Source organism: Cnephaeus nilssonii, assembly GCF_951640355.1.
Source record: "Cnephaeus nilssonii genome assembly, chromosome: 18".
NCBI classification, from domain to species: Eukaryota; Metazoa; Chordata; class Mammalia; order Chiroptera; family Vespertilionidae; genus Cnephaeus; species Cnephaeus nilssonii.
Window position 1 is genome coordinate 26,862,101 of NC_137089.1, and position 15,964 is coordinate 26,878,064.

The 15,964-nt window shown below is 42.3% G+C and overlaps 1 protein-coding gene across 2 annotated transcripts in view; it reads right to left on the minus strand.

Moving 5' to 3' along the window:
* SNTB1 (syntrophin beta 1) overlaps positions 1-15,964 on the minus strand; it is a 194,781-nt gene that overhangs the window by 54,053 nt on the left and 124,764 nt on the right. For both annotated transcript variants that reach the window (XM_079796355.1, XM_079796356.1), the window contains exon 4: positions 6,379-6,586. In XM_079796355.1, coding sequence (XP_079652481.1) covers positions 6,379-6,586 — 208 coding nt within the window. The remainder of the gene's footprint in view (positions 1-6,378; positions 6,587-15,964) is intronic.

The window sequence follows — 15,964 nt, forward strand, 5'->3', positions numbered from 1 at the left end:
CTGGACAATAAAAATGATGGTGCAAGCTGAAACCATACTATGTCATCTTAACAATCAGTGGGAGAAATTAATATTGTTCTGTGGCCTTTGAAAATGTTTATTAAAACATTAAAATTGTTTTGCTGACAGTTATCAATGCATAGGAAAATGAAAAAGTAACACTAATGTTTATTTAGTACTATAATCTATAATTTAAAACATTAAAAAGGTGGAGAATTAAACTGCCTTATTTCCTTGTCAAAACCTTCTCAAGCATAGGCTGAACTGTGCTGGTCTCCTGCTCCTCATAACTTACGCTACAGAGCGAGCATATTTTCCAGGCCAGGGAAAGTTGTCATCCTCCTTTCTAAGTTTGCATCAGCAAGCGGAAGTTTCCACTCTGTATTTTCAATGACGTGAAGCATCTCTAAGAGGTCCTTTCATGTGACGTTTTCCATGGGCATCACTTCTTCTGGGGCATCTTCAGCCTTCCCTCTTCATCTGTGTTTAGAAGTTGCCCTTCACCACGTTCTTCAGGCTATATATTAGGAGGCTCTTGAAGAGTATCAGTGCCTACATTCCCATGGTCAGCTCTTTCTTCTGTAATTCCAGGTACATTGTATTTGAACTTCACTTCCAGAGTTTAGCACTTTCCATTTTGTTGTATTTCATCTTTCTTGGACAGTTCCCCGTCTCTATTATCCATTCTTGTACAATGCGATACAGATTTATCCATTGGAGACAGAAGGAAATACAACCACTCACTTTGCTGTCTGCCTGTAAACTGATTAACAGACGCACAGTGACCAACCACAGACAGGCTTTGAAAGAAGTGACGTGACTGGCCACTGGTCATAATGTACACCTGCTGTTTATGTAGTGAGGCGTGGACTCGGGCTCGCAGCAAAGTTTTTACTTTATGAAATTTAATCACAGTTAATATATCATGGTAAATGTAATCTGAACCATGTTGTTAAGAGACTGCTGTTATCTAATTAAAACATGGAAATGTGCAAAATATGGCCAGCTGTGTATGTGGGGTGTGTGTGTGTGTGTGTGTGTGTGTGTGTGTGTGTGTGTATTTTATTATCTAGTCTTCCCCTAGCCTATGTTATTAAAGATGATTTCAGTCTTTGTAGGACCTGTTCTTTGGACTTCACAATACAAAATACTAGTAAATATGGAGGATTGTTGTGTGGGATATGGAGGGATGGATCTAGCCAGAGAGGTTCAATTGATTGACATAGTCAATAATAGGCGGAAGAACAGAGGAGAGGACCTCTTCTCCTTGATTTGTGTCATGGGAGGAAGGAAAGCAGTTGAAGATTGTAATGGATGGGGATAAAAGAGTAAATATTTTAGTAAAAAGATTTTAGACACTTTCAGTCCTGGTGTGTAAATTCCTCCCACTGTAGACTAAATGCTAGTGTCCCACCAGAATTCATATGTCGAAGCTCCAATGTGGTGGTATTTGGAGGTGGGACCTTTGGGAGGTAATCAGGCCATAAAGGTAGAGCCCCCACCATGGGATTAGTGTCCTTATAAGAAGAGGAGGAGGAGGAGGAGGAAAGCTGGCCCTTTCTCTCTGCCATGTGAGGACACCATGAGAGGAAGTCTCTCTGTGAATCAGGAAGAGGGCTTCCACCAGAACCTCACCACCCTGGCATCTCGATCTGACATCCAGCCCCCAGACCTGGGAGAAATACATTTCTGTGTAAGCCACCCAGTCTACGGTGTTATACCAGCCCCAAATGGTGAACACACCCCTTATTTCCATAAAGGCAAATAAAGGATTTTGAGTGTTTCTGATAGGTCTCTTAGCTCTGAAACTGTGATATTGCTCCAACACTGGATTCTGGAGCCTCTCACTCATAGGGACACATAATCCCTGGGCTCCTCAGCTTAATGGAACATTCTGGGCTTGAGAGTTCAAAAGAAGGGCTCAAACTCTGGCTCAGCCACTTAACGAGAGGAGTGATGTTAGCAAAGTAACTCAATTTCTCCAAGCTTACCTTATAGGACAGAGATGATTAAAGCACATGGCCTGAAATAGACCAGGCACATCATAAATACTAATTACCAGTTTCCTTTCCTCCAAGAACATCCTCGTAGGCACAGTGATATAAATGCCCTCCTTTGAAAGAATCTGAGGTAGATATGAGGAAAGCTGAGAACTGAACTTGCATCTCAGAGCTTCCAACTGGGTTTTATTGTTCTGTGGTGTGTTTTCACTCTGACAAGAAATAGTTTGCAAGTTGAGATAACAAGGTTAAGCAAAGGCAATGCCTGATGAACCAAGTGCAAAACAATCCAGCAATTCTGCCATGTCCCTGTTTATTATTTTTCTAGGTAGCAAGAGAGTCAGGGCTTCATTTATCTTTCTTTTTTCTGTACCCAGACAGTTTAAACACCTTAATGGTAACTGTAAAAAGATTAAATTAAAAACAATGATTTAAAAATGTGTTTGAGACATGATGTATTTAATAATTCGGGATAGGGATTACAGATCGGGGATGTTAATGGGAAAGACTTTATATTGGGCACCTGGCCCGTCTATAGTGAGGGCACTGACAGGAGAAAGCAGTACAGGACCCATCACTGTGTGTAGTTGACAGAACCAGGAAGTCAAAGAGACAGGAAAATGGCCCCAGTTCAAAGGCTACTAGCCCAACACTGGCCTCGATACTATAGGGAGTGCAGAGGACAGCTACTAGAGTTCAAGGAAAGAATAAAACATTGCAGTGAATGGGCTGCAGGAGATTCTTTTAAGTTAAAGAAAAGGAATAATTATATCACAGCATGGTCCCTCTAATTATTTCTGTATTTTTATTTAGAGTGTGACTTTAGATAAAATGCCTTCCATCCTCTGGGCCCAGATTCATTCTTTTTAGAGAGAAGAGGTTGGGTTGAGTCACTGCCTTAGTTCAGGTTGCTATAGCAGATTACCATAGACTGGGTGGCTTAAACAACCAACATTTATTTCTCACAATTTTGGAGGCTTGAAGTCTAAGATCAGGGTGCCAACATGGGTTCTCGTGAGGGCCCCCTTCCTGGTTTGTACAAAGCTACCCTCCTGTTGTATCCTTACATGGTGGACAGAGAGCGCTCTGGTCTCTTCATCCCCTATAAGGGCACCAATCCCATTATGGGCACTCTACTCTCATGACTTCATCTAAACCTAATTACCTCCCAAAGACCCCACCTCTAAATACCATCACATTAAGGATTAGGGCCTCACCATGTGGATCTTGGGGGACCCGAACACTCCACCCATAGCAATCACCCCTGAGTTTCCTTCTCTCTGACTTTGCATATGAAGGTTCCCTACTGGCCACCAACTCAAAATCAAAACATCTGTCCAGCTTTCAAAATCTTCCACAAGTGGATGTCATCCAAGATGCCAGACTTTCTTGTCACCTTCCTCCAGAATGAACCATCACCTCCCTTTAGACAAGTCTATGGCCTGCCTTCCCTGCGAGCTATACTAATCCATTACTTGCACTTTCTTGTTCTCCTCCTGCTCATTGGCCTCCCTTGGAGTGCACTGAACTCTCTCTGTTGACTCAAGAACTAGCCATTTTGTGGGAGCCATTCTTCCAGTCCCCAGACCATCTCACAGCGAAGAATAATGCTAATAAAAAGTTTTCCCCCTGTGTAGTATACTAGTAGATGAGGTTTTAGGATTTGTACTTAATAGGATTTCAAAAGAAGTTGTTGTTTCATATCATTTTAGTTCATGTAAATGCCATTTCTAAAAGCTCAAAATTAAATATAATATGTACAAATCTTGTTCCAGAGCTACTGTTATTAATCTACAAAATCAAAGGTTAACAATATAGGAGAAGACAAAGGACATCAATGTACAGTCAACTGCAGCTGAAGTATAGGATCATACTTCATATATTTTTTCCAAATGCCAAGCAAATTCGCTGATATTTGTGATGATATAAGAAAGCCACAGTATTAAAGATTTGCCATTCATTGTAACATATTGCTAAAAACCATTAATATGTCTCCACACTAGGATTCAGTATTAAATGTTTATTCAAAATAAAATTCTAGTTTGAGTTGGTTACCGCAGACTTGATCTGTGGTAATTGTTTGAGAAGTTTTGAAGATGAAGGCAATAAAAGCTGGTCTTGCTTCTGATAACTGTCCATGATAAGTCATTATTTCTTTTATGGATATAATGCATAATACAATTTAAAGAAACATCTAGTAATGATTATCTGAAATGATATCAAAAGAAATATTTTAAAAACAGGAAGAGCTTTTTATGCATCTTTATTATTGCTCCATGGAAATGTCAAATAATGTCTCTACTGATACTTTGGGATAAGCAAAAGTCACAAGCAGGCCATTTATAAGTGAGAAAATGGAACCTATGGAAAAATTTTCAATATCACTAATATTGACCCAATGCAATTTTCAACTATCTAATCCAGGCATCCTCAAACTACGGCCCGTGGGCCACATGCGGGTGTTTTTGCTGTTTTGTTGTTTTTCTTCAAAATAAGACATGTGCAGTGTGCATAGGAATTTGTTCATAGTATTTTTTAAACTATAGTCCGGCCCTCCAATGGTCTGAGGGACAGTGAACTGGCCCCCTGTTTAAAAAGTTTGAGGACCCCTGGGTCCTTTCCTTGCACAGCAGCCTCATTTTCCATAAGCAAATTGCCTCTCCTCATCCTCATCTCTCAGTGCACAGGGCTTGGATGAGGCTGATCTCAGCCCCAACCCAGGGCTGATCATATAATCTAAGTCAGTCCAATTAGGCTTAAAATTAGGACTTCTGTTGGAACTATGGGGGCAAAGAGGCCTCTATTTACTTGGGATAGCCAACTGTGAGGAAAAACCCAATCTGGAACTGTCAGGCCAAGGAAGAGGGCAGGCCTGAGTATAAACCAACAAAGTAGAAAAGGGTGCAAAAAGATGGAGAGGGAAGCCTATCATTATCTGAACCCCTGGATCCAACCATGCCTCATGTCTACCCATAGACATTGTAAGTATAATGCTCAAACTGAGTTGAGCTTTCTTATCACTTGACAATGAAAGATCCCTAATAGGCCTTCTTTAATGAAAACACATATATTTGGAGAGAGTACAGAGTGGAGAGGGCTATAGACTATGACTTCTAAAATGACATGATCCAGATGGGTAGTATTGTCTTCCTCAAGAGCCTTGACATTAAAAGTCACGAGAGGCTACCTGTGGTTTCTGTTTATTATGATTTCAGAGCTCCCACCACCTGTGCTGTCCCTTTAGTCCTTTGAAATCTGTGAGAGATGGGACGATACCAAACCAAACAGCTCACTGAGTGTTGAACTGTGTGGTTGAGCCCCACGCATGAACTGGTACAAACAAGGAACAATGCTGGAAACCAGCCGAACTCTGTGTTCAAGTATTATTTTCAAGTGCCATTTGACTGGGCCTTCTCAGATGACATGGTTCACTGGCAGGAAAGCTGTTATTGTGACAACCATCATTCCCATTTACCGCCTATTAGAATGTGAGTCACTGGGAGGTCAGGCTGTCCCAAAAGCTCAGTGTTCCCGAGCACTCAAGGTCAAGTTCAAGGGACAGCCATCAGGTATAGGGACAATGGCAAAGGCTCAATCCTTTGAAATGAACAGAAGGGCTAATTCCCAGGAGATCACCGCAAAGTTGAGTTTTACTGTCTTCCACATATCACATAGCTTGGGAAAAGAAATCAGAGTGACAGTGTTAACATGGCCCCAGGTCCTTCCCACAGCTGCTCTACTCCCTGAGAACAGAGACCAAGCCTTTTTTTTATACATCCACCGTTCCTGCCTAACACCATGCCTTGCACAAAATGGGTGCTCATAAGGGATGACTGTCTGGGTCTGCTGGCTTAAGAATACAGATAAAATATAAGATAATATATGAAAAGAGTCAGCATGCAGTCGCTGCTCAAAGGCAACCTGGGTGGTATTATTATTGCTATTATTTGTAAAGGTATCTGCATTGTTGATAAGCAGGTTCAGCAAAACCCACACAAACCCTTTTAAGCAACGGTTTCAACTTCCTTACCTCCCAAGGCAACAGCTCTGTTGTGGGTTTATTTTCCCTGCCCTTCATGTGTAGATGTGAGAATCAACCTATCCTTCCATTTGCTCACTCATTCATCCATTCAGCTGACCACATATTTATTGGAGTATATGTGAGAAATCAAAGTTGATTAAGACACAGACCCTGTAAAATGCAAATGCAAACCTGTTGTATACCAACAAGAAATCTAAACAGCCTGTGACTGAGAGAATCAGCCTACGGAATGAGAACTGATTTCAGTGGTTGCCACAAGTGCTGGGCACACCTTGGGGGAAGTGACCATGATGGGGCGAGGGGCCATGATGGGAGGGGTGTCGGCACTTTCCTTACCTTTTCTGCAAGCCAGCCAAGGTGCCTGATCTCTCGGCTCCCGGCAATGCCTGTTTTCCCCAGCTGCTCTCTGACCTCAGCAATCACTCGGGTCAGCAGGTCACTGACGTTGGAGTGGATGGCACTGAACCAGGCCTGGGCAGTGGCTGAGTCCTTGCCCCTTAGGATCACCGTGTGCTTAGCATCTGGAGAGTGGATTTCAAGCTGCCTAGAGAAGCAAAGAGAGAAGGGTGAGAAGGTTTTATGGCAGTTCATGCTTCCTCCAATCCTGGGTCACAAAGTTGAATGAATTCATTACTCTTACCTTTAGACTCGATCAGTTTCACATGGTTTATCTTAATGGTCCCATCATTCATTCACTCACTCACTCACTCATTCATCCACAAACATTTTTTAAGGGCCCAGGAATTAATTAGTGCAGATACTCAGGACATAGCCATCTAACCACCACATCACCTGAATTAAGGATGTCTGGTTTTCCTGTTATTGAGCTGATTGGCTGATTAGCAATTTCATTTCAAGACTTCTAAACTATGAAGTGATATTAATTTGCCTTACCTCTCAACCCACAGAGTATTTTAATCACATACTCATATCCTTGCTGCTGCTGGCAGAAAACAGATGGAAATATCTAGCCACATACTGAATCTACTGCTCAGTGTTAATTGTGAATATTTTAGAATCAATGATGATTAAACTTTGTATTCTTTAAGAATCCTGCCTGTGGCACATTTACCCACCACTAAATCCTCAGACATGTGTAATGAGGGAGCGAGATGGCCTGGAAAGGGAAAACAATGGGAAGATATATGCACTGAGAATTTTAACATTTAAAGTCAAACACCAAAGCTTAAGCCAGAACTCCAACTGGTTTACATGAGATAGAATGAGAGACCTGAATACTGTAATTGCAGTAAAAAGAGGAAATTCTATCCAGGTACTTTTTGTGTGTAACTTTATTTTGAAGTACTTAACTAGTATAGATTAACATGGTGTTGCAAAAATAGTATAAAGGTTTGGGTATACCCTTCCACCCAGTTTCTCAGATCATGGTTATATTTTATGTCACTTATATTTGATGTAACATGCTTGTATTTTTTAAAAAATATATTTTATTGATTTTTTACAGAGAGGAAGGGAGAGAGATAGAGAGTTAGAAACATCGATGAGAGAGAAACATCGATCAGCTGCCTCCTGCACACCCCCCACTGGGGACGTGCCCGCAACCAAGGTACATGCCCCTGACCGGAATTGAAACCTGGGACCCTTCAGTCCACAGGCCGACGCTCTATTCACTGAGCCAAACCGGTTTTGGCACATGCTTGTATTTTATAATACAACTAGAGGCCCAGTGCATGAAATTTGTGCACTCGGGGGAAGGGGGTGCAGAAAAGGGTCCCTCAGCCGGGCCTGCACCCTCTCACAGTCCAGGAGCCCTCGGGGGATGTCCTACTGCTGTGGAGGCAGGCAGGAGAGGCTCCCACCGCTTCCTCTGCTGCGCTCACCAGCAGTGAGCCAGGCTCGGGGCTTCTGGCTGAGCTGCGCTCCCCTTGTGGGAGCGCACTGACCACCAGGGGGCAGCTCCTGCATTGAGCGTCTGCCCCCTGGTGGTCAGTGTGCATCATAGTGATTGGTCGTCTGCCGTTTGGTCAATTTGCATATTAGCCTTTTATTATATAGGATACCAGAGCCAGGAAACTGGCCTGATGCAATGTAAGTGTATGGGTCTATGGTATTCTGTGATGTGCAGATTCTTGTAATCACCACCATGGTCAAGGAACAAGACCAGTCCATCACCACAAAGCTCTCCCTCCAGCGACAAGTGCTCCCCTCACTCCCACCATCCCAAACCCCTGGCAACCAGGAACCTATTATCCACATCTATAATTTTTAGATAATTTTTATTGCAGAGAAAAAAAAAACATTCATCCATGTATATATTAATTTAATAACCACTGATTCATTCATGTTTGCATTAGAAAGATACAGGGATTAGGAAATTTGACACTGAATGGAATGGTCCATTTATTAATTTCCTTTCATCCCTTAATACTTAGGCTGCCCCTCATTGAGTATTTGTTATGTGCCAGGCAAAGTTTAAATATTTTTTATATTATTTTTGAAAGGGCAGAGCAGGACAGCACAAAATGTACTGTACCCTCCATCCTGTGTAACTATGTATATGACTCCTTTTTCTGAGAAAACCCCGAGAATGTAACAGTTGCATAAACCTGCCAATAGGAATGTAGAGAAGTGGACTCAGTCCAAATTAGGCAAGCTGCACAGTACCCCCGTGTAACCAGACCCCTGCCCCTGCCCCCTGACCAATCAACGGGGCCACGAACGTTCCCCCCCCCCCCCCGCCCACTGCTTTGGACCACCTTTAAGGCCTTTGTTCTCCCAAAAGCTCTCTCTCTCTCTCTCTCTCTCTCTCTCTCTCTCTCTCTCTCTGTCTCTCTCTCTCTCTGTCTCTCTCTCTCTCTCTCTCTCTCTCTCTCTCTCTCTCTCTCTCTCTCTCTCTCTCTGTGATTGCTGGGGACGAGGGCTCGTGCTAGCACGAATAAAGGTTCTCTTGCATTTACAGCGAGCCTTGGCTCCTTCCTGGTGGGTTTTTGGGGATTCTGAACACTGGGCATAACAATTTTATGTAATATTCCCAGTAGCCTTCTGACATTATTATTCCCATTTAACAGAAGGAAAAACTGAAATTTGGAGGGAGAAAGAAGTTGTTTACCCAAGGCCACCCAGTTGGTGATACTGGTTAGGCTCAAAAGCTCCTGGATGAACTACTGTGTCACAGTGTCTCCTCTAGACTGGAGGACCTCCAGTAGAAGAGCCCCGCTGTCCTCCACAGCGGTGAAGTCAGTACCTGCAACGTGTCCCAACGTGTCCTACTTAGCTCCTGAGTTCCAAAATAACAATTCTGCAGATCACCTGAAAATCTCAAGTCCCAAGTTACCTGGCCTCGTTTACATTTGAAGCCAACCTTTTAGAGTGAGTAGACCTTACTCATAAACTTAAATGGGAGGAAAGGAATGATGTAGAAAGTGAAATGTCTCTGGGGGAGTTTTAGCAATAATTAGTCTTTCTTTTTTTTTTCTTGGTAAGAAATTTACAAAACAAGCCTTCTCCTTGAGACTCCAAAGGCTTGATGTGATGAAACAGAAGATTCTTTAGGTGGCAATTGTCCTCATCCGAAACCAAAAAAGGCCATGCCTCTTAGGCACTTTTCAAAGGAATGGGCTGTCATTCTGGGCGGAGTTTTCTTTCCCTCCTGAAGTTCTTACTTGTTGGTCAAGTTGCATGGCCAAACACAACTGGGATTCTCGAGAAGCATTAATGAGAGCTCAACGTGCTTTTCAAATTATTCCGTCAATATCTATTGTTCTAGAAATTTAAAACGGGCAAATATTTCTTTTACAATATTTTCTTTAGAAGACCTAGATTTGTTTGTAAAGAAATGATAGCTTGGGCCTGGCTAGAGAGGCTCAGTTGGTTGAGCGTCATACTGGGCACCGAAGGGTTTGCTAGTTCAATTCCCGGTCAGGGCACATATCTGGGTTGCGGGTTTGAGCCCCAGTTGGGGCATGTATGAAAGGCAACTGGTTGATGTTTCTTTCACATTAATGTTTCTCTCTCTCCCCTTCTCTCTCCCTTCCTCTCTCTTGGCATGTCCTCAGATGAGGAATTAAAAAAAAAAAAAAAAAAGGCAGCTTGGGAAGCAGCCACTCCCCAGGTATCACACACAGACACATACATAAACAACTGATGTGAGCAAAAAATAAAGAAAAAAGTATTTTCTTTGCTGGGTTGCCAGCGTACCCCTGGGGGAAAACCAACTTATAAACAGAGGTATAGTGAAGAGGAGGCCCAGGTTTTCGACAGCATTTATCATTACTATTAATTTGAAGGAAGATTTTTAAGTATAACATAGATAAACAAGTGCACAGATTATCATGTACAGTTCAAATGGATTTTTGCAAAGGGAACACCTTGGTGGAAACACCACTCAGATCAAGAACTAGAATGTTCCATGCATCCCCGAAGGTCCCTTTACATTTCCTTTCCAGTTGTTTTGGCCCCAAATAACCACTACTAGGATTTCTGTCGCCATGGATTACTTTTGTCTCGGGCAAAATGAATGAGATTTTGTTTGTTTTTATTTGTTATTGTGGCTTGCAGTATAGTGAGGATCTTGGGCAATTTCTGAGGCAGAGTTTACACACCAGGCCTAGTGCTTTTCAGTGGTGGTTCTGAGTGTGGTCACAGACCAGACGTGGAAGCAACTTGGGAACTTACTAGAAATGCAGTTTTGCTCCCCATGCTGGACCCTCTGCATTAGGAATTCCAGGGATGAGGCCTTGCAATCAGCCTTCAGGTAAATCTGCTGCAATTCAGGCTAGAGAAGGCTGCTCATAGGTTCATAGGAAAAGCACGGAGCTTATTTGTTTGCTGGCTTCCCAGTGTCTGAAGTGGCTATACTGAAAAGTGAGGTGACCTCCCCCCATTCAGTCTCAAAGAACATGGAGGACACAGAATAGAGAGGCCCCACTTTTTATAGTACAAAAAACAAAACAAAACAAAAAAACACAAGTTTTTACTCAAAAGTATTCTTCGAAACCCTTGAATCATTTTTTTAAAATCATTTAATTAAATACAGATGCTTGACCCCATCTGTTGACTAAGATTTCTAGAGGGTGAGGCCTGTGTATATGCTTTAAATGTTCCACAAATTATATAGGTGAAGGATCATGGCAGGCCTCTCTAAGCCCAAGCTCAAACCCCCAAAGAGCTATGCTTAGCTATGGCCAGGTGGCTCAGTTGGTAAGAGCTTCGTCCTGATACGCCAAGGTTGCAGGTTTGATCCCTGGTCAGGGCCCATAAAAGAATCAACCAAATGAATGCATAAATAAGAGGAACAACAAATCAATGTTCTCTCACTTTCAAATCTATATTTATATATATATATAAAAAAAGCTATGTCTAATGGTGATTATCACGAGAAGGGCAATACAACAGAAGGTTCTTGGAAAGTGTATTAGTAATGCATTGCTGAATAACAAATTTCCCCAGAATTAAGTGGCGTAAAACTGCGAACATTTGTTATCTCATAGTCTCTGTGCATCAGGAACTTCAGCGTGGCTGAGTGGGGTGGGTCTGGCTCCAGAGCTTCCTGTCAGTTGGCAGTCAGGATGTCAACAGGGGCCTCAGGCATCGGAAGCCTTGACTAGGCCAAGGATCCATGCCCCAGGCGGGGCACTCACATGGCTGTTAGCAGGGGCCTCAGCCCCTCGCCCCTTGGCCTTCTCTGGAGGCTGCTTGAGTGCCCTCATGGCATGGCCTGGTTTCTTTCCCCAGAGAGCAAGAAGGAACTACAGTTCCTTTTGTGAGTTGGTCTCCAAGGTCAGATACCATCACTTCTGGTTCATTCTTTTTGTTAGAAGTGAGTCACTAAGTCCAATGCACATCACAAGGAAGAGAGTGAGGCTTCACCTCTTGAAAGAAAGAGAATCAAAGAATTTGGGGACATATCTTGAAACCATCATGGAAAAGCTTAGAATGAAGTAATATTCTGGAAGGAGTCTATTTCAAATGTAAAGGGAGGGTAAGTGTTTGTGGCTGTAACCAGCAGCTTATAAAGAGCCTATAGATTTGGGTGATGAAGAAGCCTATTCCTTCTGATTAGCTGCAGCTCCAGGTTATAAAGTGAGACAGACTGTGGACTCAAGCTAGGGGTCAGGGACAACAGGAGAGATGAGAAAGGACCTCTCATTGACAGCATATGGGAGCAGCATGAAACCACCAGAAATGATGGTGAATTAAGAACTGTTGGCTGGTCTGGCACAAAAAAAAAGATGTCAATTATTTGTGCAAGAAATAAATTAAGAATTCAGCAATCTAAATCTCCTTGCCCCCTCCCCCCCAAAAAAAGAGGGGGGCGGAGAAGGAACAGGAGTATAAACTTTTCCTTTTAACACCAATGAGCTCTACTATCTAAAGGTAACAGTTTGTACCTGGTAGCACCAAAGTTCCCAGAACTTCTGAGTGACTGAGTGACAACTCAAGATCCTAGACAAGGTCAAGTGGTGATTTTAAATATATTACTGTATAATCTTAGCACATTACCAAGCAAAAATCTCAAATACAGACACCTTGGCTTAATTTGTCATTTAATCTCATTTTACCAAAATGTGATCCAGTGACACAGTTTCTAGAGTATCAAGGATAGAGAAAGATATTCTATTCCTGGCCTGGCTGTGGAGTGGTTCTTTCCATTTTCTCATCCATGTAAAGCACACGTGCCAGGAGGTAGTTGTTAAGCACAAGGATTTTAGGATTCAGTGTGGCTCTAACATTCCTTGGCTATGCAGCAAGCTACTTAATTTCCCTCAGCCTCGATTTGCTTATCTGTAAAATGGCTCAATACATTTGCCTCTCAAGATTACTGGAAAGACTAAATGCGATAATATATGCGTTAGATCGTTAGATGTCACAATGCCAAGCTGATCTTGATTGATTCTAGTTTATATGCTGGTGTGCAATGAGCAGTCCTTGCAAATTTGTGTACAATAAAATGGTAGCAGACCATCGAGGTAGGGAGAATCCTCTAGGTTGGGCTCTCGTTCAACTCCTTTTCAGAGACTTGGACTTGGAGGAAAATGCAAGCTCCAGGGGAAAAGTTCTACAAGGACTATTTCTAACAACCTCCTGGAATGGAAAATATACCTTGGGGAAGAGATGCATGAGTCTTTTGTGAGATACTGAAAGATCTGGGACAAAGCTGATAATACATTGCCCCTCATTCCATCTATCTACTGTATTTGTTTTACTCACCAGTAAGAGAACTATTTGAGGCTCATGTCAGGAGCACACGTTGATATGAGTTGTGGCCATAACACGAGCTACAGCCATCTATAGAAGTCCCTTTGCTCACTCAACTGCCAGAGCTAACCAGTGACTATGGGGGTGAAAAGAAAAGGGAAATGGTTTCATCCTTCTAAAGTATTCTGCTGACAGCTACTCCAAAAGAAGCCTTTGTGTAGGGTTAAATATTTCACGTAACTCATTCTTTTAAAAAGGCAGTTTCCACGTCAACAATTACTTCCATTTGTAAAAGTATGGAATGAGAAAAAAATTAGGAACTGAAGTAAAAGGAAGGGAGGGAGTAGGAGGGAGGAGAAGAAAAGGAAAATGAGAAAAAACTCAAAAGAGTGGAAAGCTATCTAAGTGGTATATGAAAACACCTCTGTGGCTCAGTGGTTGAAGTCATTCAAGTCAGGGAACCAAAAATGCCTAATACGATGGAAGTGAAAAAAGCACGGGACAGAACAGTGAGAACAGTATCATACTCTCGATGTAAAAATGATCTATATGAATGCTGGGAAATGTGGAGACTATGCCTGGAGAGGTACACAGGTGGGTTCCATTAGGAAGGCAATTGAGTGACAGGAGGACAAGTTCAGAATGGAGACTTTTCACTGAATGACTTTGTATCTTCTGAATTTTGTTCCCATGTGTACCCACTGTGTATTCACTGTATTTGAACAGAAGAGGAGGAGGAGGAGAAAGAACAGAACTGGCCTGTCGGTTAATATAACCTTGTCTCAAGTCCAAGTTCTGTCATTTATAAACTATGCTTCCTCATGGACATCTGTGGTTCTGCCTGTCCAGTTTCCATTCTTCTCTTTTCTAGTAACAGGCCTTATCCCCATTTTCAGTCCATGTGTTTGGGGGACTTGATGGTTTGAAGGTTGTAGGTGTGATCCAATTTGGGCCATGGAGACCCAGGCCCAGGATTTCTGGAGGAGTCATATTTAAGGAGACTTTTTTTTTCCTCATTATAAGTACTGAGGGTCAGATATAATCATGGATCTAGTGTTGCCATTAAGAGGGAAGAATAGGAGAGCTGAGATATGAGAGACCTGGATCTAGAGCTCATACCTTGATGCTCAGTATATTTTTGCATTTTGCTTCTATGTTCCCCCTTATGCTTAAGCCAGTTTAGATTGGATTACTATCCAATACAACTAAATGTGCTAACTGACCACAAATAGGTCACTTAATTTCTATGAGCCTTGAGCTTCTTTATCTCCTATAAAATAGGGATGATGATGATAAAAGTGATAATGATGATTATAGTGAAGGTGATAATATAACCTTCAGGGTTACCAGAGCATCAACTGAGATAATTGTGAAAGTGTTCTGTGACTTATAAGCCTGATGTTAGTAGTTATCTATGCTTTTGGTATTTTAAGACTCTTATGTTGGCTCAGTCACTGGGGAAAGAGACCTTCGTGAAGACAATGCTTTTTTGTATTGTATTTTGTATTTACCGAGGCTCTCTCTTAGCTACACTATTAGCAAAGAGACAAAAGCCTGCATATTGAAACAGAGAATCAGTAAATCTCCTGCATCCCGAATTAAAGTTGGAAACATGCAGCAATTTCTTTACACAGGTGCACAAAGCTAGGCTGTATTTGCGAGCATTCCAGAACACTCACAGGTGTTTAGCATGCATTGGGTGCCACAAAGGCAAGGAGAGTACATGGTCTCTGTCCCCAAGAAGCTCCCCTTGTGTAGTAGGTTGAATAGTATCCCTGCCCCTTCCCCCAATTCCTATCTACCCAGAACCCCCCCAGAATGTGGCTGATGTGGAAATGTGTGATGTACCTGCTGGGTTAGAGTGGGTCCTAAATCCAATGGAAGTGTCATTCGAAGAGCTGGAAAAGACACACAGAGACAAAGAAGAAGGCAATGGGAACATGGAGTAGAGATTGGAGTGATGCCTCTACAGGCCACAAAATGCCAAGGATCCACCGACCACCAGAAGCCAGGAGAGAAGGATGGGATGGTTTCTTCCTCAAAGTCTCCAGGAAGAACCAATCCTGCCAACTCCTTAATCTCCTACTTCCGGCCTCCAAAACTGAAAGAGAACACATTTCTGTTGTTTCAAGCTTTCCAGTTGGTGCCCACTGTGATATGGAAATCCTAGAAAATCAATGTGCCATGTACCTCTCTTCCTGTGCAGCTATTTTCAACCTTTTCATCTCACGACACACATGAACTAATTACTAAAATTCTGTGGCACATCAAAAAGTTCATGTTTTGCCAGTCTGACAAAAAAGAAAAAGGGTAAAATTTTGATTCATTCATACTGGATAGCTAAAGTCAGGGATTGCATGTATTAAAAATTCTTGAGGCACGCCAGTTGAAAATCGCTGTCCCTGTGCATAGCTGAGTGGGGACTGCACTAATGTTTAAAATACACGGATGCTAGAGGTAACTTCTAAGATGCGGATCACTTAGAACTGTGGTGATCATGATTTCATTTCAACACACATTGCAATTAAAACAGCTTCTCCTTGGCAAAATAAATAAATAAATCGTACTCTCACCCACATTCAATTCCATAACCCAGAAAAAAAAGGGGGGGGGGGGCCCTTCTGACATGAGGATCACCTATGCAGCACCTGGAGGCACTCTGGCCCATAGCAGGCCTGTGCTCAGTATCAGAGTGCCTTCCACCACCTTCTTGGCATAAATAATAATAAAAATAACAATAATAAATCTAGACAGCTTGCTTGCC